Source organism: Osmia lignaria, chromosome 5 (genome assembly GCF_051020975.1).
Source record: "Osmia lignaria lignaria isolate PbOS001 chromosome 5, iyOsmLign1, whole genome shotgun sequence".
Classification (NCBI taxonomy): Eukaryota; Metazoa; Arthropoda; class Insecta; order Hymenoptera; family Megachilidae; genus Osmia; species Osmia lignaria.
In genome coordinates this window covers 3,765,330-3,790,931 of record NC_135036.1, presented here as the reverse complement: position 1 = coordinate 3,790,931, position 25,602 = coordinate 3,765,330, and the positions used below count along the sequence as shown (strand labels likewise).

Below are 25,602 nucleotides of genomic sequence, written 5' to 3'. Positions count from 1 at the left end.
CTGAATGTATGTATCCAACTCCAAATAAGGGAATTTTCGAAGAGGGAAATGTAAAAATAGATTTACATAATTTTTATTAAACAAAATATCAGCTGTTAACCTGTTCAACCTGTTTGTACAATATTTTTTTTATACATCCTTTGTCTACATATTCGTTTCAATGCTTTACTGTTTAAGGTTTGAAAATCAAAAGGGTGTAACTGGTTTAACAAATTTTGTTTCAATAAGGCTGTTTGTTGCAAAGAGCGTTTTTTCCAGTCCTTTTTACGTTTATAAATTTTATTCTTTCTGGGTCTTCTAATTAGTCCTGAGTATGAAATGGGCTAGAGATTTATTTCTTCCTTTCAATTTTTCTTTTTCCTGTATTTCAATTAATTTTCTATTAATAACTATTACTATGTCACTATTGTCAACACCATCATTAACATCGTCCACTGATAATTCTTTATATTGTGTACCTCATGTTGAACCTGTATCAGCGAAACTACCACACTCTTATTCCTTTTTCCTCCTTGGCAAACAGTAGCTTTTGTAAATATCACTTGCTTTGGTCAGAAATCAATCATTTATACGAGCACTGAATAATTTTGTCGTTGCTTCTGAAAAGATTTTGAACATGAAATATATTCCATATTGTGTGCACTCACGTGTGTTCCATATAGCATGCACAACTATTTCTGGGACCCGGGGTTATTTAACCTTCGAGGTTTCTTTGGTTGATAAACTTGGTTAAAAAATTGAAATTTGTTCGAAATAAAATTAAATAAAATTCAGTCGTAAAGAAAAAGGGTGATAGTAAACAGAAATTTCATTTAATATCTTTTGGCTTCTGGAAAGTGGGGCTCGGGGCTGTAGCCCCCCTTATATCTTCCTTTGGTCCGGCACTGTAGAAGAATGATAATTATATTATGAAGAATATAAGTTTAACAGTAAATTATTTTGTTTGTACTTCATGTATAGTAACATGTACCTACCTTATTTCAATTAATCAATCTCTCGCAGTTAAGAAAATATTTTTTCAAAGTATTTTTAGCTTTTATTTCAAATACTCTTTCTCTCAAGACAGATACCAATATTTATTCTCGTTATTATTAATTGGTCAAGTTTTCTAGTTCACATACTTGAGCTCGGGACGTGAAAAGTAAGATTTATGTAACATTTGCTGAAAAGCACGAGTGGATGTTACAGTGTCACCTACGATACTCGTTCAGAGTTTCATACGTCCTCCTTCTTTAGAAAAAGTCACGTCTTGAAACTAGATAGCCGAAACGGAAAGTTACAGGGTGTTCCACGCACGCGGGACAAGTGATTTTTCTTTAAAATGGTGCAGACAAAAAAATGCCATAGGATAAAATTAACACAGTAACAATAGGGACAATTAATTTTCAAATATCAAGTTTTTTATTTGCTATATTATGTGATCAGTATAACAATAACACTATTCAAAATAATATTAGAGCATATTTAATTTGCTATGTCGGTCTCCGGTGATTTATTTTTAAAAAAATTTTTTTTTTATTAATACAATGAAGGAGAGGAAGGTAGCTTCGCCCAGTAATCCTGCCTCTTATGAGTTGTACACTGAGTCTCATCGAAGTTGTCGCAGTGAAGTTGGCTACACATTCACAAACAATCACACCGCCTTGCCCATCGGCTCACCGTCGCGGCGTGAATGTGTTAGTGCGCCAACTTCACTGCGACAACTTCGATAGAACTCATTGTCAGTGTACCTGTGAGCAAAAGTACTTACTAACAAAAGAAGGTGCAGGGGCATTACCTACATCTAGTAATGATTGAGGATGAAATTTTCGTGGAAAAATTTTCAAAAAAACCGCGGTTAGATGAGAAAAGAAACAAAATAAAGTAAAAAACTACATGAAGTTACAAACAAAAGTAAGCAGGATGGAGCGTCTCGTAAAAGTAACGGGTGAGCGTCTTTCTGGACGAGAGATTTTCAGGCCGGCATGTGCTGTACAGGGTGTCCCAAAATGAGTGTTAGCCGCTTGAAGTGGCTACAATAATTGTAAATAGATACAAGTATTTGTGTAATAACAAATAAACGCGTGTAAGGATGGTAATGTATTATACGTACTGGATAGAAAACATTCTACAAAAATTACAACGTATGTAATTAATTATTAATAAATGCAATGATTATAGTACAGCTGTAATAGTTATTCAAAAAGAAACAAATTATCTTAAAAAAAATATATATATGTTCAGAAATAGGGATTTGAACCGTGGACCTTTAGATTGCGAGTTATATGTTTAACCGTGGAGGTATATGTGAATTTGTCATACTTCACAATGTAAAGAATAACTAACTGTTAATATCTTTTAAACAATTAGCCATCTGCCCCCAAAATGAGGTATAAGCGTGTTCAGCTCACCGAACTCTACAAGGTGGCAAAGTTTCATTAATAAGTGAGCGTAACACTTGGGTAGTTCCCCTCGTTAGTAAAGGATTTTACAGTAGACTTTTGATAACTTTTCCCAGAGGCTTACTACCTTCCATACATGCTTTCACCAATCACAGATCACGTGTCCCCAGTTCTCGACCGTGTGATTTACGCACATGTGATTTGTCTATGCCTATAATTGTTTTGGAAATATTCCGTTATGCTTGTCTACACTTCTTGACTGGCGACAGTGGCGGCTCGTAGCTAAAATTAGTGGGGGTGCTACTTCAGAAAATTTTTGGCCTTTGTTTTAAAAAACCGTCACTGCGGAAGCGACAGTGCTCTCTCTCCCTCGCAGCCTCGCGTGCAGCTTCCTAAATATGTGCACATGCGTATGTATGTATGTACACTGAGTCCCATCGAAGTTGTCGCAGTGAAATTGGCGCACTAACAGATTCACGCCGCGTCGGTGAGCCGATCGGCGAGGCGCCGCGCCGACGACGCGGTGTGAATGTGTTAGTAAATGTGTAGCCAACTTCACTGCGACAACTTCGATGGGACTCAGTGTACACTGAGTTGCATTGAACTTGTCGCAGTGAAGTTGGCTACAAATTCACTAACGCATTCACGCCGCGTCGGTGAGTGAATGCGAGGCTAACTTCACTGCGACAAGTTCAATGCAACTCAGGGTACAGTCAAACACCACGACGCTGGAATTGTGAAGCGCACAGTTCCATACAAAGATTTTTGTATCTTTTTCATGAGCTGGGGGATGGCTACTGACATTAAGCTTAAGGATTATATACAGGGTGTCCCATTTTAATCAATAAATGCAATTTACTCGAGAACTATTCGTTATTTGAAGAAATGTTTCATGAGAAACTTGTTCTGTTTCGAGGGGGACGTAATCCAGTGCCACTATTTTGTTTGTAAGTGTATATATTGGAAATAGGTGGTGAAACAAAAAAATAAAAATAGAAGAAAATACTTTAAATAAAACCTTTATTTAAGCACGTGGAAGGACATGTCCGTACAGCTCGAAAGAAACAGTCAGACTACAAACAGGTCAGTGACGAAGAATTCGTCACGTACCCATAGACTCTATCGGTCCTATTCGTTGTCTAAATAAGCCAAGAAGGGACACAGCTGCACCCTCTTGACTTGTGCCTCGAAAGAGAAACTTAATACGTACGTCGATGGTTTTTGTAAAAGAATGAAAAACTTTCTCTTCTTAAAAGAGAAAAACCAACAGTATACATAAAGGACACATGAAGGTCATATTTATTGTTCTAAATGGAATCATATAATTTTTTATGCACTATTCGATGCATCTCGCTATTCTGAATAAAAATGTACTGACCTATTTATGTCGAAAAACTATTACTTTAGGAGATATTTAAATTTTAATATTGCGAATTATTAAGTATGTAAGTGTGGATACACTCGCGTAGTATTCTTTGAAAAGTAGGCAAATGCGGTTCCGCGTAGCGGTCATCAAAACATAAATAAATATATCGATGTCCCAAACGTAGGTCTCTCATTATCGTACCAGTATCATTACGGACAGCAAGCAAAATGTGTGATTATCTGCCTACTGAAATTGTCGACACAATTATGGTGCTTGGAAAATGTGACAGTCAGCCGATAAGTATTGAAGATATGAAAGAGAGAATATCTAATGCATTCAAAGGTGTCACTCTGGAAGTATTCATGAATGTTCAAGCTGATATTAAGTGACGCATTCAAAAATGTATTGATGTGTACGGTAACGTATTCGAGGAGTGTGTTTCCGAATGGCCCTGTTAGAATTGAGAACTCGGGTTCGGCATATAACCTAAATTGACTACCAGAAACCGATTAAAATTGGTTTCAGAGCTGGATGTCTTACCATTTTTGAGATATCGTGGTAAGAAGTTTTGTAAAATTCTGGGACTAATCGTAAGTATGCGCTATTCGATACTGACCATGCGCGATTCACTACTGCGCATTCGGGGAACGTTAGGCGCATGCGTATTGAGGCTAATAAAACCGTGTAGACTATTCTCGCGCATTTTCTGATCATTACACTTCAAACTTTGAAGTGAATTTCAAAGCTTCAATTATCTTTCCGTAATTTCTTAAATTTTTTTTATAACTCTATTGTAGGTTTATTAATATAGCTTTTACGTTTATTAATATAGGTAGGTTAAAAATTAATACAGGTTTATCTATATAGATTATAGATTGATTGTAGATTTATTAACATAGGTTACAAAATGAACGACAATCCAATGGTCAGTGGAATATGTCTCGTATTTTTCGCGAGATAACTCCAGATCGAGAAACTTTGATACATCGGTGCCAACGTGTGGGGTTTCTCCCAATTCGGCGGTTTTGTCCGAAAAAGCGGAACAAGTTCCGAAGCCGTACCTACATTATAAGAATAGTGAATAGGTTAGGTTATGCTACTTTTTATCGGGTGGGGGTGCAGGTGGAGGGGCGGAGCTGATAGTTGATAGTTTCTTCATTTCCGGTGACACTTGAAGGGTGGTGGCTGCTGGGGAGTAGATTTAATAGCGCAATGCGCCCTTTAATAGCGCTGGTATATGTAAGTGTAAACTTGGAAACGGTAGAGCGGGTTATGAACCCCTCGAGGCTCACAAAACAATGAGGTTAGGTTAGGTTCCGTGTATGCGCAGTATCGAATAGCATATGTTCAGTATTGAATAGCACATGCGCACTAATGAATTGCGCATGGTCAGTATCGAATAGTGCATACGTAGTCCTGGAATTTTACAAAACTTCTTACTACGATATTTCAAAAACGGTAAGACATCCAGCTCTAAAAACAATTTTAATCGGTTTCTGGTAGTCAATTTAGGTTATATGCCAAACCCGAGTTCTCAATTCTAACGGGGCCATTCGGAAACTTATCCTATTCGAGCATTTGTAGACATGTATTCAATGTTTGCTGCTCGACTGTTTCCAGTTTTTTAAAAATAAAATGTTGTAAGATATAAGGTGTTGCAATTCTATCATTACATCCTAAAAACAATAGTTTTTTGACATAAATAGGTCAATACATTTTTATTCAGAATACCGAGATGTATCGAACAGTGCATAAAAAATTATATAATTCCAATAAAAAAAATAAATATGACCTTCATGTGTCCGTCATGTTTACACTTACAAACAAAATAGCGGCGCTGGATTACGTCCCCCTCGAAACAAAATAACTTTCTTATGAAACATTTTTTCAAATAACGAATAGTTCTCAAGATAATCGCATTTATTGATTAAAATGGGACACCCTGTACTGTACAAGTATAAAGAAAGAATTAAAGAAAAAAGGACTCATTATAGTAAATGTTATCAATAATATCAAGTGGAAATAGGGGGTGCTGCAGTCCCACAGTGCCTATACGCGAACCGCCACTGCCTGGTAGTATTATCCGTTAGCTCTTTAATGGGGGCATTTGTTAAGTTTCCATTTCCCAAAAATTCCGTCCCCTACAACCCCAAATATAGAAAGTTATCAAAAGTCCACTATATGGGGAGAAAAGGAAACAAGAAAATGAAGAAACAAAGCAGAAAAATACGAAAACTTTTATTGAAATATGGAAGCAGAGAAAATAAACTAATTTTCAAAAAATATTAAGCCTGTAATATTGATGTCCAAAGATAACGATTCTCCGCCGTTAGAATTTCTTCGTGCTTAATTTTTTTATTTTTTCGCTCCACCATTCAGCAGTTTACTTTTCAATCGTCGACACATTCAATTCGAATTGCACATGTTTCACATACTTTAGTGCTGCAGGTTGCCTACGACATTTCACTTTTCCGTAATTTTGTAGGTTTTTAAGTAAATTGATAATAACTTTCCAGTTTCTATTAACCCTAGAATTCCCTTGGCTCGAACCTTAGGGAGAGGATCTTAGGGAGAGTACCTAGTTTTTCTTATACTTTTAACATCAAAGTAGTTGTTTCTTAAAGAAGGTTTAATAAAATTTAAGGTTTCATAAAATAAGTACCATATTTTTTTACGTTGAATTCATTTTTCTTTGTATGTATGTATTTATAGTGAATCATGTCTAAATTTGATTCTTCTAATGTGAAATATGAATAACATATTAGATAGCAGTCAGTATATTTACTAAATGTTTTCTGTATACATCAGTTTTACATTCGTGATAATATTATTTTAATGCAAATAAACTAATATTATATTTCACGCTTTTATTTTTCACTTTCTTAAACATTGATAGCACTTTCTTTTTCTTTCATGGGTACTGCCTTAATTATATAATAGATTACAATACATATTTTTTTTCCTTCGTCTGTCAGTTCACTATCAGATTTTGCGATCCAAATTTTTGCTACGTGATTTTAACTACTAATTTTATTTGCATGCACTATCATATAACAATAACTCTTGCTTTTATAACGAAATGAATATTCACTGTGTTCTGTTCGAATGCCTGGTTTCAAATGAGAATGCTGTTACGTCAGTGGTATCTAAGAACTTGTACGCGTTGCAGTAGTCGACTTCATGATTCGTTCAATAGATGAAATCGCGGCTTGTGAATAAATGCACGTACCGTCCACTGGGCACAAGAAGTCCAATGAGAATAACGTAATCTGATTGATCGCGTCACACCTCAGTTCACACGTACTTGGAGTCGTGACGTATGATTGGTCGAAGCGGTCACACCTACTAATTAGGCTTATATAAAACTAGGGGGTCAGTCGATGTGTGCGTAGTACTCCCTCTTGCCCCTGTGCCGTCCCACGAGACTTCTTGTAATCGGTAGACAGTACTCACTTAGCTGGTGTTCATTTTGGTGGAATAACCCAAATACTGTTATTTACACATGCTTCGCATGTGTTAGGTTAAATTAGGTTAGGTTAGATTATACATAAGAGTCAATATGGCGTCAAACTAACCTCAAAAATGCCCCCAAAAACGTTGAGTTTTACATATCTAGATACCCATAGCTAACTTCTGGACGTATGGATTCTGAAACTTAAAATGTGTTACGTTTAATTTTCTTTATCGAATATCAGAATATATAAAAGATATTCATAATTAATCGATTTCGAAAAAGGAGGAGGTTACTCAATTCGATCAGTATATATTTTTTTTGTGTCATCCAAAGTAAAATGCAACCCAATAGTCTTATCGCTCATGGCAATCTCATACAGGAGAATGCTGACAGGGAAAGAGAAATGGAATGTAAAGCAGGTAGATTAGGCGTTCTTCTTTGCTTATTTCATTATGTCTGCCATCGCTGCAATTTTTCATTCAAGCAAAATAACCGCAATCAATAATTTTCGACATACGGATTTAAAAACCATCTTCCTCGAATTTTCAAGTTAGCTGCTGTAATTCCTTTGGAAAGATAATAATTTTCTTTGTAAATGCTAAAATGTTTTTATTTCCGCATCTGCTAACTTTTCATACTTCCCCCGTTTTATAATTTTCTTAAAATATCTGAATATACTACATTTCGAACGATTCTTCACTGTTACTAGCTCCTACTCAACTTGGAAACAAAAATATGCGATGTGCGTTGTTATTTTGCTGGTCTAATTTTTCAGAAAATCTACAATAATAAGACCAAAAATTGAGAGGCAATATTTACATGTCAAAATGACGGAAGTCGCATTCAGAATGCAAACGGTGAAATGTCCAAGGGATAAACGATGTGTGTCACCAAATGTAAAATTTCCAGTATTTAGAAAACAAACTTTGTGAACTCCTTTCAACTGTACACGATTTAAAAATTGATATCCTTTCTTTTTATAATGGATTGATGAATGCTTTCATAAATTTTATGAAAATAACATTTGTTTTTGTAGTTTGAATTTTAATCTGAATGTTATTTTAATAAAAAAGAGTATGGGCTCTGATTAACTTATCCTAAATAAAATAATTTTTAACAAAAAATACAACCGACTGAAACGTACTAAAAAGTATGAAATAATTTCCATTTCCTAATGAAATAATTTCTATTTCATTTGTACAAATATCCAACAGCTATTAATAAAACCCATTTACTCGTTAAATAGTATACAAAATACATTTCAGCCTTTTCAGAGGTGGCGCAAAATTAAAAACTTTTCTTCTAGTAGGAAGATCCTAGTTCAGGCGTCGGCAACCTATCAAATCGTTATTGGCAGCATCGTATATTCGGGTATTTTTAATTTCGCGCCGCCTCCGAAAAGGTTGAAATATATTTAGTATAATATTTAACGAGTAAATAGGTTTTATTAATAGCTGTTGGGTATTTGTATAAATGAAATGAAATTATTTCATACTTTTTAGTGCATTTCGAAGTCGGTGGTATTTTTTGTTAAAAATTATTTTATTTCACACTTTTTAGTGGAACGAGCAGTATTTGTAGAATGCCGTAAGGTGGTTTACTGTTGTTATTGGTTAACTGCAATAACGACAGTTTTTAACGATAACAAGTTCCATAAATTTTTGCAAGTGAGATATCGCGGAAATATCTCCTATTAGATGTGAAAGGTTTCATCGCAATCGGTACATGCCTTACATATATATACCGCAGTTCACCAGAGTCCATAACTGCAACGCGCAGGTTGGAAGATGGTGGGGGAACGCAGCGAGCTCTCCGCTAATCGCTTTCTACTTCGTTTGGACGTATCGCCAATCAGGGCGGAGATGCGCACGAAAGAACGAAAACTGGTTTCCGCAGTTATGGACTCTGGTGAACTGCGGTATAAAAACAGTAGAGAACTGACAACTGCATGCTGACTCATACACCGGTAGAGACACGTAAGCATACGTAGAATTCAATATAGCAATAACAATAGTTTTTCACGAATATTTCGGAAACTAAAGCTTTCCGTTAATTATACATAATAAAAAAGTTGTTTAGAATCATGTCCCCGACAACATATTAAAAGGTCATTGAAATCGTTCAATCTTGACATTAAAAACTTCCTGTATTTTGCAATAACAATGAAAAAATGAAAAATTTTTTTCAAAACACAAAAAAAAACATACTGATCGAATTGAGTAATCTCCTCCTTTTCGAAGTCGGTTAAAAACAGAATTTTTTTATGCTCATTTCCCTTTTTTTAATTCTTTTCTTTTTATTCTTTTTGTATATTGATGGTGGAAGAGAGACTCCTGCTCCTATGCTACATACATATTCACCTAATTGAACTTTGATGATTCTTCCATTAAAAAATTGTGAGATTGATCGGTCTTCCCTCAACTCAGGATTCTTTGGTCCTTCATTTTTCTGTACTGGACTTATTTTTCACATTTACTATACTGCAATTTAATCATTTTTCTTAACCTCTAACATATGATTCTAAAATCTCAATTTCGATTTAGAATGGCTTATGTCGTTATTCCCCTGAGCACTTCGTATGCAAAAATAAATTTAAAAAAAACGAAAGACTTTTTTTGTTGAGGCTTCAATTTCGAGAAAATCAAGTTTGAAATTTGATCAAGTGCAGGTGTACTATCTTCTGCTCGAATGCTTTTTGTATGGACGTTAATAAAGTATCGACGAGTTTCTTTTTTATACAAGCATCAAAATTGCATGGCACATTTTGATAAATAAATTGCAGGCATTTAATTGATTTAAAAATTAGCGGCGAAACGTTATATATTTTTACACTTTTCCACACATGTTACAAAATTTGCACTGTATGCTATTCCTTTATTGTGATTTGTGGCATAAAGCTAAAAATTATCGAAGTTTCGTTGACGGGGCGTGAGGTTTAGTTGATAACAGTGTTCAATAAATTGAAGCTTTTCCCATTTTTTTACCCTGCCTATAAATCGTTATAAGCTGAATACGAATCCATGAACCTCTTTTCTCAGATCCTGTAGTTAAAAAAAATGAAATAATTCTATAAAACATTGAAATCTGAATTTTTTGGGATGTCGATTTTGAGAATCTAGAATTTTGCAATTCTGAAATCTAGGAAATCTAAAACCTTGAAATTTTGAAATTTTGTAAGCTTAAAATGTTAGAATAGAGAAGGTCCACATTTTTGGGAATGGGGCATCCAAATTTTTTAGGGGGGCTAGAACCGTCCTCGTTCCTATCTACTTACGTCACTGCTTACGTTACTAAAAGTAACACATTTCATTTGTCTTACGTAAAGCAACTCGTTTGTTTTCGTTGTCACGAGAAACATCACGTATCATTTTTTACCGCAAAGTGTATCCTTCGTAGCGATGAAAAGAAGCACATTTGTTTAAGTAAGTATGTATTATTGTTAGAACACGTTGAAGAAGAGTGGAAACATGTTTCATAGTTCAGTGTTTTTAATACAAGACGAATATAAAATATATTAAAGACAACACTTTAATTAATTTACTTATTTATTGCTTTAAATCGTACGTGATTTGTATGGCAGATACAAAATGTATTAAAAATAGTGCAGATATTCTATCTTATAAATACGCAGTTTATTCAACAGTTTTACATTGTGTACAGTTATTTTGTGTACGTAATTCAGAAAAAAAACCGGTAATAGTTAAATTAGTATGTGTTTTAAACATTATCGTTTGAAATACAACAAAGTAAAAATAGTCCTTTTTATAATATTTATGTTTGTTAAATGAGCAAGTAAAAAAGCTATTCTTTATAAAATACAAATAAAGTAGGAAAGAAAAAAAGAAAATTCAATAAATGTTTATGAATTCTCTTCCATTGTTTATTGAAGTTTTATTTTATTATTGTACAAATATTTTAAATTATTTTGCATGTTTTAAATATCTCATATTATTCACTTGTACATTGCACATGTATTGCCGTCGAGATTTCATTTTTCTATTTACATGGCATGAAAATATATATCTGCATGAACTTCGCTGCTTATTAATTTCTGTTGAAAATATTGTATGAAATAATGCTAAAGTGACAAATAAGGAAGTAACAAAACATTACAAAATCGATTTGTGATTTTGTGTATACTTATTATCCAATCCTTTGAATTTGAATGTAATTTATTTTAAACAATTACCTCTTTTGAAGAAAGTTTACATTTTATAATTAAAAATCTGATTTTACTTTATTACACAATCACTATGAAATTACTATTTTACAATTAACTATCATCAGTGCATTTTGTTGTAGAAATGAAGTATAAGTTATTTTACACTTTTTAGCGCATTTTGAAATCGGTTGTATTTTTTGTTAAAAATTATTTTATTTCACACTTTCTAGTGGAACGAGCAGTATTTGTAAGATGCCGTAAAATGGTTTACCGTTCTTCTTGATTAATTGCAATAACGATAGTTATTAACGATAACAAGTTCCATACATTTTTGCAAGTGGGATCATCGCGGAAATATCTATTAGATGTGAAAGGTTTCATCGCGATCGCTATATGCCTTGCAGAGTAACACCAAAGAATAGACTTTTTGCTATAACAATAGTTATTAACAATAACAAATTTCACAAATTTTTGCAATTGGGATCATCGCGAAAATATCCCCGATTAGATGTGAAAGCTTTCATCGTGATCGATACATTCTTTGCAGTATAAACGCCGAAAGATATAAATGAAGTATTACGTTTTTTGCGATAAAAGTCTTTAGGAATGAAAAAATGGAACATGTTTTTTTTACGAGACCAAGTGAGAGAAATACTCCACAAAATTCAAAAGGTTTCGTTCCGATTGGTCCATCCGTCTCAGAATAATCGGTGAACATACATTAAAAAAAAGTCGCTAGGAATGAAAAAATTCAAAATATTTTTTTTACGGGACCAATCGGGAGTTATACTCTACAAGATGCAAAAAGTTTCGTTCCGATTGGTCCATTCGTCTCGGAGTAATCAGGGAACATACGCAGAACGTATATGAAACAGTATGTTTTTTGCAATAAAAATCGTTCGGAATGAAAAAATGCAAAATGTTATTTTAACGGAACCAGTTGGGAGACATACTCTACAATTTACAAGATACAAAAGGTTTCGTTCCGATTGGTCCATCCATCTCGGAGTAATCGGTGAACACACATAGAAAAAAAATATATATTTACTGATCGAATTGAGTAACCTCCTCCTTTTTCGAAGTTGGTTAATAAGATTGAAACATTGCAAATTAAAAAAATGTGGTGATTTTGTTTTTTTCTGCGAGAGAATGAACTATATGCGTAAATCGGTCGCAACAGTGCACGTCCTTCTTTTTATTTTTTTGGCGTTGTGATCGATCTTGTTTTCAGTTAGTCCACGGAATGCCCACGTGCAGTGTGTATTCTTTCTTAATTATGTATTTCATTATATAAATATAGTCTTATCAGTTTAAGTGTGTAGTGTTAAAGAAATTCTCACAATTTCAACAAATTACACGCATTCAAATTGAATATATTGGATGATAAGTACATAAAAAATTAATTTAAGTAAATTAATCAAAATCAAATTACCAAACATACTATAAGAGTCTTTCTTTCTTTTTCTTCCACAATCTGAAATCCTTCGATAAATTCCAATTGGTTTTAAATAAATATACCTACGTTCCTCTTTTTTATCGGTAGTTCATTATCACTGAAATTATTTTAAGCAATGTTCTTTTACGATCGTTTCAGAAGAAAATTTCCACAAAGCTTCGTTCCGTCTCAAAGATAATACAGTTTCGAAAGGATATAGACAAAGCAGTCTTTAAATTCAGGAAATCAATTGAAATTCACCGTTGCTTTAATTGGATCCAAGCTATAGAGCAGATAAAGCAGACTGGAAATAAAGGAAAAGTAAGATGCATCTCGCAAACTTCAACGTGGCATCCACTATTCGGCTTCTAGCCGAAGTGTAAGTGATGCATCATTGAAAGCATAAGTCAAAAGATGAACGGATTGAAATTTTTCACCTAACTGTGAAAACTTCGACGACAGTGTCAAATGGGATGCCAACGAGCGAACATTTTGTCGAATCCTTAAGCTTCTTCAAAGTAAAGCGACAACCGGCAACCAGAGCGGACAGTGAGTGATTAAAGTTAAAATTGGACGATTTTGGTTTCCGTTGCGTCCAATCTTTCAGGACCGTATAGTGAACCCTTTGACGCGAGTGATTTCACGACTTTACCTAGAAACAGCAATCCCGTCGATGCTTAATTGAAATTGCGCGCTGATTTTTCGAATCAATTGATTGCTGTGAGGCTGTTGATTTCTCGTCGACGTCGAGATTAACGAGGCCCAATTGGCAAGCTCCAGTTTTCGTGAGACGATCCATAAAACGTGGTAATTGTTCGAACGAACGGCGTGTGTGTTAGTGTTCCCTTGTGTCCGCGGGCGGAGACGAACAGATTGCCTTAACATGGGTTGCGAACTTAGCAAACTTGCGACCGCCAAGTCGCCGAATCAAACTGTCACAGATCCACGACTTCCACTCACGGCGAGACAAAAATTTACGGTTATGGCTAGCTGGAAAGCTGTATCTAGGGCACTCGAGCCAACTGGAGTCTACATGCTTATAAGGTCTGTATCGTTCATTTCTTTATATATACAGAATTAAGTCAAATACCATGCAGGATTTTTCAGCTGGTCGTATAATTTTATCATTGTTAAAATTAAGGTTCTTGAGGCTTCCGTGGTTCGATTCTGAATAAGACTTAGCTTCCGGGATGGAGCCGCGTTGTTTGACGGTTTGTTGCCGACGTTTCGCAAACATTACAATATGCTTCATCAGGGCGAGATACAACCTGATACTGGTTGCTCCCGTACAGGGTGTCTCTATTTAACCTGAACTGGTGTCGCTGTAGCGTGACGTTCCAGTTGAGTGGATATAACCAATCGGGTGGCTGTTTTTAATTGAATGGCCACTCAACTGGAACGTCACGCTACAGCGACTCCAGTTCAGGTTAAATAGAGACACCCTGTACGGGAGCAACCAGTATCAGGTTGTATCTCGCCCTGATGAAGCATACTGTAATGTTTGCGAAACGTCGGCAACAAACCGTCAAACAACGCGGCTCCATCCCGGAAGCAGTCTTATTCATTGTTAAAATTGTTGCTTTGTACCACATGATTCCTAAAACTGGGGTAGGACCCGAGGAGGGATGATTGCTGAGGTAATTCTAAACAACCTTTTCTTTTGCCAAAATGTTGGTTAAGGCTTCGTTTTCGAGTTATTAACGAAAAACACTGGCCAATCAGAGTGCGTCTTTAGCGCGGGCCGAACCGCAAGAGTGTTGGGCATGCTCTGCGTTCAAGCCGTGGTCGTGATCAAGTGCATCGGCACCACGTCGGTGTAATAGGATTCGTTGGTCATAAGCAATCAATAATTCGATACTATTATTCCTTTCTTTTTTTAATTCATTATTCGATACAACTTTTGCCCAACGAATGCTATTATACCGACGCGACGTAGTGCTGATGCACTTGATCACGGCCATGGCTTGAACGCAGAGCACGCCCCACACTCTTGCGGTTCGGCCCGCGTTAAAGGCGCGCTCTGATTGGCCAGTGTTTTTCGTTAATAACTCGAAAACGAAGCCTTAACCAACATTTTGGCAAAAGAAAAGAATTACCTCAGCAATCATCCCTCCTCGGGTCCTACCCCATTTCTGGGACACCCTGTATACTTTAATATAATGTAATATTTTTTAATCCGTAAACAGCGGAGTCTGAATCGATCGAAACCCAAACTTACGAAACATACAGAAAGATATTAACCTAAAGTTAAATGTATAATTTCTAAAAAGTTGCATACATGTATGGGAAGAATAATTTTTAATGGAACAATGTTAGATTTAGAAAATTAAAATAGTATGAAATGCATGATTGAATTAAAATTGGGGCTCTCTCCATGGTCCGCCGTTCGAGGGTTAATACAAGAATAAATTTAGAGCTGTAGCTCTAAAACTGTAGAAGATAAAACTAAATCCCATTTGGTAGAATTAAATGACGTTGGATTAAACATCGCGTGATGTACAGTGTCAGTTATGAAAATGAAGGCATCCCTTTGAAATAATTTTTCATTTCTTTCAATGTTAAATTTTCGGGCCATCGCTAATTTGGGAATACTTAATTTTCCTACAATTTCCCGGCATTCTTAAAATTGTTAAATAAAGATTCTTGCTTTAGGAAAATTTTGAAATGGATCCCGACTGCTTTGAGTCAAACGTTGGAATGTCAGAATAGTAAAGTAATGAATAGAATAATAAAATTAGTTAGTGTATGTGATAGAAAAATTCAAACAAAAATAGTTTCGTGCTGAAAAAATGTTTTCAGTGAAGAAGTTATTCCTAATATCGTATGTATTACAATAAAAGGTACAAAAGAATATCGTATGAGGTTGCTTGTTTTTGTCCTCTTAGGCTTTTAATTATATATTCATACACAAGATTGACGCAGTTAGGTATTTTATTTTTCGTTTTAGTTCAATAATTTCTTACTTTAAAACTGTGGATACAGCGTGTGAAATAACTTCATTTCTTAATAATTTAGGAAGCATTCAAATGTTTTCGTGAGCAACTGTAGATATTATCTTAATGAAACAGTCTTCGGATTACGTAGACTTCTTGAAAAGGGTACTCGACAAAAAATGAGATCTCCTACCGTACACACGATATCAAAGAAAATCAGTAATTCAAGAGTCGTTCTTATCTACCCTTTTACCCAATTACGATATCCGTGTCGGTACACAATATCGTTAAACACCGATAAAGGTAGTATTCGTGAAGAAATTAAGCTCCCCTCAACGATCTACGCCACTACGCAAACGACTACGAGGGAATATCAATGGAATCGTTGTTGTTAATTCCTTCAGCTTTCTGATATCCGTGGAAATTGATTATATCTACTCAACAAACGAAAATTAACAGTAAGGTGAATCGTGCTTTTAATCTGATTGAACAGTTATCTTCTAGAATCATGAATTAAAATATGTTAATTATGAAGATTACAATCACAAAGTTTTAAACTTTTCTTCCGTCTGTATATGATCACATAAATTACTTTCTATAAAATGTGCAACAATTAAATACAATGTTCCCTTTCCCTCAGTGGTGTAACCATTGTCTGATAGGAAGGTCACAAAATATTTTTTCATAATTTATTAGAATCCTGGTAATATTAAATTTATTTTTCTTCATTTTTGTTTATTCCTAATAAAATTTTTTGAAACTTTTAAGAATATTAATCAAAAGGTTTCTATTTTATTAATAGGGGTCTCCATTAGCCCTTTTAATTACCTTCCTGGTTACGCTACTGTTCTCCGGTATTGTGTAAAATATTTTATATTTTTTTTACGCCTGTTTCTGTTATTCATGTAATTTTTTATTTATCTTTTTGTGTATATCACTTCAATCTTTTCTCAAAAATCCCCTCTAATAATCGTTGTATTTTATAATTAATTGCCAGAGTTTTGGTAGAATTTTAATTTGTGTTTGATTGCTGCTCGTATTGTATAACTTTAACTTACCTAAGTACTTTCCCATATAAAATCTTATTTGGTTGGATTAAACTTCTCGTTTCCAGATACTCTATCTTTTCAATCTGCAGATATGATCCTCGAAGGCCAATTAGTTCAACATCAGGAAGTTGCTACAGCGAGAGCTGAACTTAATGATTTCCTTTGCGATTGTAAAAGTACCTAGGTTAGAATGGATTATTTTATTTTATTCATACTACAGGGTTTTATATATTTTGCTTCAAGTTTTAAAGTATCCTAATTTTGTAATTACTGATTAATACTAAAACCTGAATCTTATAGATCCATATCAATTTTAATACAATCTTATAAAAAATATATGTATATAGTCTGACCAAAAGCAGTGAGACTATGTTTAAAAATTTTTCTATGCTATATTTCTAAAAATCGAGGTGATCTTCTTCGAATCAGTTGTTTCTTTGAAAATTAATTTGTCAATGAAGACGGTTCTCTTATTCCTTGAAACAATGCTGAAAGTTTTTATTCTTTAGAGTTTAGAGCAGGGACGCTTAAACAAGTTTCCCGCACGAGCGCCCTAGTGCTGTCCGACTTGTTACGTGCATTGTTGTCTCTACTACTTACTGCGATTTATCGTCGGCGATCGGTAGTGGACTAGCGTGTAACGCTGAAGTTGCTGCCCAAACAACTCTCGCTTGAGACGAAGACGTAAATACTGTCCGCTTGCGATGAGATGGCACTTATTATTAGATGGTATGCGGGTAGGATTGGGAAAATTGCGTTGAATCCACCCCTTTCTAATACAATTACGGAAAATATGACTCATGGAATTTCGTCATTTGTTCAAATGGTCACATGTACTGGAAATCGATTGAAGTACCCCTCCCGCGTACTATCTTGTCCCATGTAAGTGTCCCACAATCTGATTGATTGTGCTCCATCTCAGCTCAAACGTAATTTTTCAAACGTCACGTATTATTGGTCGAGGGGGTCACATCTACTAATTAGGCTCACATAAAACTCGTTTTATATTCTCGTTTTTATGTTGGGAGATTAACACTAGAACTAGCAAACCAGTCAAAATGACTGGTTCAAATTTTCTTATTTTAAGTTATAAATTTGATCGATATATTTTTGTTAAAATGTATGTTGGCTATTGCCAAGATAAAGAATGGATGTATATATTTAACCATGTTTCATTCTTTATCAATTTAATTTTCTACCTTATTTTCAACTTAAAAATAAACGTGCTTCAAACGTCGGTAGTTCTAATGTTAAAAGAAATTGGCGGGAGTGGGATCTAACTAGGAATGATACCAAACCAGGAAATTAAAAAATTTATGAAACATTGTAATTCCGTAGGGGATGTCCTCATGATTAAAATGCAACGGGCGTAAAGCGCCTGGTGGGTGTAGTTGTTAACCCACTCAGGTTAGTTTTTTCGACCCAAGAATAAAACTGCTTACGGGGTAACATCACTCTGAGCGCTAAAATATTAAGGTCTATTTTAATGAATTATTGTGAGCAAACGGTACAAGATATCGGTATTTGTTTTTTTTTTACGTTATAACACAAGTTTACGTAGTGCTCGAATAAAATTAATATTTTTTCAAAAGATCTTCACGATTGGACAATTTTCTGCGATCCTTCAGTATCTGAGCAAAAAATTCTAAAAGTTTATAAAAGTAGATAAGGTTTGCCAGCAAAGTACGTAGGACTTTTTTGATTGGTTTTCAAGTTTCCATTTTATACGCATTTTTCGGCTAATTCTTTTACGAAAAAATAAATTTTTTCCTTCAATATCACGCCCTTTTACGAGAAATTGATATTTCTGAAAAATTCTATGTACTTTGCTGGCGAATCTTATCTACTTTCATAAACTTTTAGAATTTTTTGTCCAGATACTGATGGATCGCAGAAAATTGTCCAGCCGTGAAGATCCTTTGAAAAAATATTGGTTCTATTCCAGCACTATGGAGTCGCCATTTTGTTTTTAAGTAGCCAAGGAAAATTTTTTTTATATACACCGAAATATGTATTATAACGTAAAAAAAAACAAATATCGGTATCTTGTACCGTTTGCTTACAATAATTCATTAAAATAGACCTTAATTTTTTAGCGCTCAGAGTGATGTTACCCCTTACGCCGACGAACAGTTGTGTTAGGTCTTCTGTATCCCATTCAATGATTGGCGAAACCATGAGAAGACGGTTTATCTTTGTCTGACGCCATTGGTGGTGTTGGCCGCTGGGCAGTGGATTAATTTTATTTATTTCTGATCGACCGTATAAGCAAAAGCTTGAGAACGGCAGAGCGGATTTCTAATTCCGCAAGGCTCGAAATACACAATAATTTGATTAAAATGCAATTTTCGTTTGCTAACCATTTTCAGTCTAAAAAGATGAAAATTTCGGCCATTTTACGTTTTTTCTTTTTCTTCGAAGCCGTTAGAGATATTGAAAAACTTCATTAGCAAAAGTTGTTCGTCTTAATATATAGTATCTTTTGATGCAGAATCAAGAGATTATTTGAACAATTGCAGAACTTATATACCAAAATGGTTAAAAACAATTTCTTGTTTCAACATCGAGGAACTCCAAAAAAATCCACTGAAGTGAACTTTTCCTGTGAAAAATCTTCAAATTTGTTAGCGCAATATCTCGAAAACTAATGAAAATCAAGTGTATACATGCAAGCTTAATTAATTCGACTTCAAAATCGCTATCAAATGATCGAAAGAAAAATATATAGTTCCATTTAAAAAACCAAACTTTGCCATTATATTTTTGAAAATAATAATGCAAAAAAAGATTTGTCTACGTCAAAATGTTACCATGCAATGACCACCAAAGCAATTTCTTGTATCTGTAATAGTTTAGGAAATAATAGAGTGTTTCCAGTTACGCGAGACACACTGTATATTAACTTTTGCTTACGAAGTTTTTCGATATCTTTAACGGTTTCTGAGAAAAAGAAAAAAACGTGGTAAATGTGCACAAAAGGTCACACATCACTGATCCAAACACAACCCGGATATGTTGCATTAGGGAATGCTCTGAGCAACTCTCCGCAAGAATCAAGTAGCCGTCGATATTGGTTTAGGAGGTACAACAAATCAAAGTTTGACAATAAAGTTTGCATACGTCGTAATAATGTGTGATTTTTTGACAAATAAGAAAAGTCTACTACTTTCATAGAACCCCTCCCTTTGCATCCCCCGCATGTGTGTGTATGTGTTATTACTAGTCTCAGAAATTCGTGTTGAAAGTTTTTAACGAACTGCGAAGAATCGGTGAACTCGATTGTTGACAAAATATCTGTTGAATTATAACTAACAGAAGGTAACTGTAGAGAAACTGTTTCTTTTAAGTAAAAGCAAAAATGCCTCTACGTTCAAAACCAAGACAAAGGCAATAGTAAGGCAACCAGGTGTGTCTGGTTGTCGTCACCTAGGAAAAGGGACTGCATCGCTAGGCAGTCCCATAAACATTTGCAGGTCAAGAAAACAAACCCCATTTTTGCTTGAGGGTGTCGACGATTCATTCGCTTTTGAGAGTTCTGCTGAGTAAGACGTATTTTTCCGAGCCGTATAATAAAGTCAGTTTTAAAATATAAAACAAACTGTTTTATTTAAACACCCATATCCAATAATATCCATATAGCTATGTTTTAAATAATGTAAATGAAAACATTGTTGCTTAGAGGTTGCAACGACACTGCACCAACGTAAAGGGAGAGCGGTTCCCTCAGGAAGCGACTCGTACACTTACGGAGGGATATAGGTCCGTGTGGTGTGCGGTTAAGGAGTGAAATCCAAACGTTAATGCTCTTTATAATTAGTTTATTAATAATTGAAAAGTACTGAATTTAATTAATTAGCAGAATATTAATCAACTACTCCTTTACAATGATTCCGCCGTAGAGTAGAAATATAAACGAAAATAAAATGATTAGTATTACAACGAGTCTGTGCTAGATGAAAATACAAAGAAAATATTATATTATTGGTAGTTGAATATTGTAATACGCGACTTAATCTAAAGGTACGGCTATCACTCTGTTTTATCAATCAACTATTTACTTAATTTGAAATAATTATGATCAATGACTTGTACGGGGCCGACAGACACTATTAAAGGAGTTTTATCTACAGGCCACTGATCGGTTTCTAGCAATGCTAGAGCTGTGTACTGATAGGTCGCATTCAAGGAGCTTCTGCTCTTCGCTCCGCTTTTACTATCGCTTTTACTGACCTATCGACTAAACATAATTATCGACTAACATTATACTGAATACTATATTTCATTACAACAAATAATTACTACAATGATTTTAATTACAAAAAAACGAAAATTAATTACAATGATAAAAATGAAAAAAGATGTTTATCTTCAGCGGGACCTTACAGCTTCCCCCCTGAGCTAGTCTCTTGTCCTCAAGATATTCTTAGTCCGGTCGTCCCCGGTTCAGTTGAACCCTTGGTTTCTTTTGTTGATTCTTACTCCAACAATTTTCCAGATTATGTCCCGGTCGCTGACAGTGTTGGCAGTATTTAGGCTGCCACTGGATACGAGACATCTGCTGCCACTGATACCTTTGGCTACTACACGTATTAATACTGTGTCCGTAACCCAAACAATTGCTACATTGTTCCGCTGGAATGTAGCCTTGAGCCATCATGATTTTTGCCATGTTTTCCTTGCATTCGGCTTCAGCTTGAATAGCTGCGTTTATTGCGTCGTTTAAACTGCAAAATTCTTGCTTCCGCATTCGAACATAAATCTCCGACTTCAACCCTGTCAGAAATGCTTTAATGGTTCTGGCTTCTGCGGATTGATTGTACCATTCGACATGGTCTGGAAACTCCATTTTGTTGCAATTCTTGATTTGTAATAGAAGCCCAGAGACACGACTACTATAATCCACGACAGCTTCGTTCGGCATTTGGACTATCTTCGACATTTCTCCATATAGCTGAATTGTTGAAAATAACAGTCCAAACTCAGCATTCGGGGATATCATACTCTTCGCCCTAAGACAATTCTGGCCATCGAATGAAGGCACTATATCCGCTGCATCTCGAATGCTGATCTGTGGGTAGGCTGGTCGACTTCCCTCGGTTGGTACGCTAGCTGATGCGCTGGCTGATGCGTTGGCTTCGTTCTCCATCTTGATGTTAGGCTTATATACTAAATTATTATATTTATATGTATGTGCTATTATCTATATATATCTATTCTTATCCTATTTATTATATTTTTTTTTCTTTTTCGCTTACTAATATATTTCTATCTTTAGATAAAGAACGTTATCGTCCGCAGAGAATAAATTCTCTTCACCACTCGAACAATCCCACCGCTGTCACCAAAAATTTTTGATCTACGTGTAACGACCTAAAGTGAGTACGTCACTGCACCGACGTAGAGGGAGAGCGGTTCCCTCAGAAAGCGACTCGTAGTTTATTCAAGATTGAAAAGATTTGATTTTAACTAATTAACAAAATGTTAATTAAATACTCTTTTACAATGGTTCCGCCCTAAGGAGAAATATAAAAGAGAAATGTATGATTAGTATTACAATGAGTTTGGGCTAGATGAAAAATACAAAAGAAAATATATTATTAGTCTACAATGAATCCGCCCTAGATGGAAATATAATGAAAATTAATGATTAATAGTAACGCGGCTTATTTCTAAGGATACAGCTAACACTCTGATTAATAAACCAATTATTAACCAAGTATCGGAAATAATCAGAGTCAGTAACTTGTACTGTTCCTTTGGACACAATCAAACCTCTCTATGGGCCGCAAATCGGTTTCTAGCAATGCCAGAGCTATGTCTAGACAGGCCGCATTCAAGGAGCTCCGCCCCTCGCTAGCTCTTTACACTTGATAGCGAACTCTTTTCTGACATGTAGTTAACACGTCGCGAACCATGAGTAGAGTGTCTGTAGGTCCATCGAAAGCCTGCACTCGTTACTGAAAGGAAAGAATTAAATTTGCCTGGGTTACTCTGCAGCTTTATCTTTACCTAAGTAAGTCAGCGCTGAGCAACCTTAGCTTTTCTCTATCGCAAGAGTGGTAGTTGTACTCGACCGAAGTCGGAATCGAACTGACTGAGCCCCGTGTGGAACGCCTCTATTTATACCAAAATTTCTACTGACAAAGCGCTTTTTTTCTATATTGAGTTCTCCTGTGGGAAATTCCTGAACTTTGGACTCCTAATCTCGCAAGTATCCCTACTCCCTATTCTAGCGCGATCATCCCTACTTTACGATCATCCCTACTTCGTGATCATCCACGCGAGCGCACACGCAGTCTAGTGTCGATCAATTATCGATATATCATGGTTACCGACTATCGCTTTTACCGACTTATCGATTAAGCATAATTATCGACTAAAATTATACTGAATACTATATTTTATTACAAAAAATAATTATTACAATAATTTTAATTACAAAAAGATAGAAAAAAAAATGTAAAAGAAAAGATTAACTGTTTTTGGTAGAGATCACATTACATCGTTTTATTTGCAGTACAAGTCGATAACATTTTATTTTGATGTGTATTGTCCTATGCTCCTGTGAAAAAAAAATATATATATAAAAACAAACCGTTGTATGTTTGTTCCTCAATTATTTTCCAATCACTAAACCAATGTATTTAAAAATTAATATAAGTATACTTTAAATATCGGATTAGAACATAGGCTATTTGTTACTCTATTATTGAAAAACTATAAAAACCGTTTTTAAATACATATCTTTTGTTTACTTGTTATAGCAATAATATCTTTTAGTATAGTAACATTTCTGCATAAATCCCATTTTTCATTTTGCTGTCACTGAGTATTAAAATGAATGGATTCTTTCTTAAATATTCATAAATATTCTAGATCTGATATACCAGAGCAACGCTGTATAATTCTGCTAGTTGCAATATAAAGTTTTGTTGGGTGACAAGCGCTTTTGCATAAAGTACTTAAATACGACATAAACGGATTTACATCCATTAGCGTGACTTTCCAAATGGCGAAGTCGATCTTCAATGCGACACAATTGTTCCTGCAGAATATCCGAAATCATTTTATCGTTTATAAATGTGCGAAAAAACGCAGTATAGCGCAAAATGGCGCAAATACAAAAAATGGAGTATTTGATTTTTATTTGATAGAAACTAAGTAGGTATGTACAGTGCACCGATGAGATGTTGCGGAGGCTAAGGAGTGACTCCTCGGTCTGTCCCGCCTAGTCCCAACGTCGTTACGCACCCACACCACTTGACTTTGCGGTGTGCAAGCGGCGGGCTTAGTATGTGTGAGCGTTTCGACCAATAACACGCGACGGTCTAGAATGCGTGTGCATTAGGCGTGACTAGAAACCTCTGACCAATCGTACCCGCATTCTTTAGCCTCCGCAACATCTCATCGGTGCACTGTACTTAGATATGAAGACGCATTATCTTGGTTTCTGCTACAGTTGGTTTCATATTTAAAAATGTGTGACGGTTTGGTCCGCCGGGGATGCCCGGCTCACAATCAGTCGGTTGTCCCGAGGTCCCACAAATGAGTAAGGCGGTTTGAGTAAGACAAATGATCTACGGACGAACACGGGTTTCTTATGACGACGCGTTGCAGCGGTACGGTTCGGCGCGGTCGCGGTACGGTTGAGGTACGGTGGAGGTAGGCGGATGTCCAAGTGGGAAACGGATGTCGTTTCTGGGGTTGGACGACTGTAAGTAACGCCTCGTCCTTCCCCGACAATCGGAAGACCGTTGGTCAGGTTGACGCTCGAATGACGTATACGTCTGGCCTAACACGGCGGTCGGGAAGTCGCTCAGGAGGTTCCAGGCACTGGTCAGCGGAAACAGTGGTGCTATCGGTGAGCGACCGTAAAGGTAGGTACACACATGCAACAGAGTACAGTAACGTAACTCCGTCGTGTATCAAGTGTAAACGCCACACCGCAACAGCGTAACTGTGTAACATCGTAATTGTGTAACATCGTAACACCGCAACGTCCCATCAATTGTCGGTTTTTCGCCGTCACATCAAAGAAATGTTACGCATTCACGATACACCCCATCTATGCAAGTTTGGACGCGCATACGAACCTGCGAACTGATGGGACGGCATAATACTACCCGCTGATGATAGGCCACGAGATTCCGTGTACCTCCGTAACGTAACATGGTCGCGCAACGGCAAATGTTGCGCAGTGTGTTGCGCGACGGAGATAAGTTACTGTGTTCTGTCGCATGTCTGTACCTATCTTAAATACCGATTCGTCACGTCGAACACTGCCGGAGGAATCTAGGGAGCCCAAAAATAAGTAAAAGAACAGTTTCGGTATGGAGAACTGATCTGGCCTTTCTCTGCACGCGCACGGTATATACATACAGAGTATTCGACAACAGATAGGAGATTTTTTAAGGGGTGATTCTAGGGATCAAAATAAGACGAAAATCAAAAACGACGAAATAGCGTTTGCGGCTTTGTTTCCCAGTAATTAATGTTTAAAAATTCGAGTAAAAAGCGCCTAAAACCTATGATCTACCCAAAACCGACGACTGAACGTCAGGTCGGCAGGGGTGGATACAGCCATAACCAAGAATCATTGAATAGTAGAAACTTACCTCGTGCTATTCTGTTTCTCGGTACTGCAGCATTCGGCTTCGATTCTTGGTTATGACTGTACCCATCCCTGCTGACCTCACGTTCAGTCGTCGGTGCTAGGCAGACTGCAGGTTTTAGGCGCTTTTTACTCGAATTTTTAAACGTTAATTACTGAAAAACAAAGCCGCAAACGCTATTTCGTCATTCTTGATTTTCTTCTTATTTTG

The 25,602-nt window shown here is 35.8% G+C and overlaps 1 protein-coding gene across 2 annotated transcripts in view; it reads left to right on the top strand.

Moving 5' to 3' along the window:
• The window catches only part of LOC117609815 (globin-1), a 108,654-nt gene that overhangs the window by 8,333 nt on the left and 74,719 nt on the right, over positions 1–25,602 (top strand). Inside the window, exons 1-2 of one of the 2 annotated variants that reach the window (XM_034336529.2) lie at positions 9,472–10,623; positions 12,958–13,842. In XM_034336529.2, the coding sequence (XP_034192420.1) occupies positions 13,682–13,842 (161 nt within the window). In that variant the 5' untranslated portion in view covers positions 9,472–10,623; positions 12,958–13,681. Of the gene's footprint in view, positions 1–9,471; positions 10,624–12,957; positions 13,843–25,602 lie in introns of those variants that run through there. The other variant, XM_034336528.2, reaches the window with a different exon arrangement.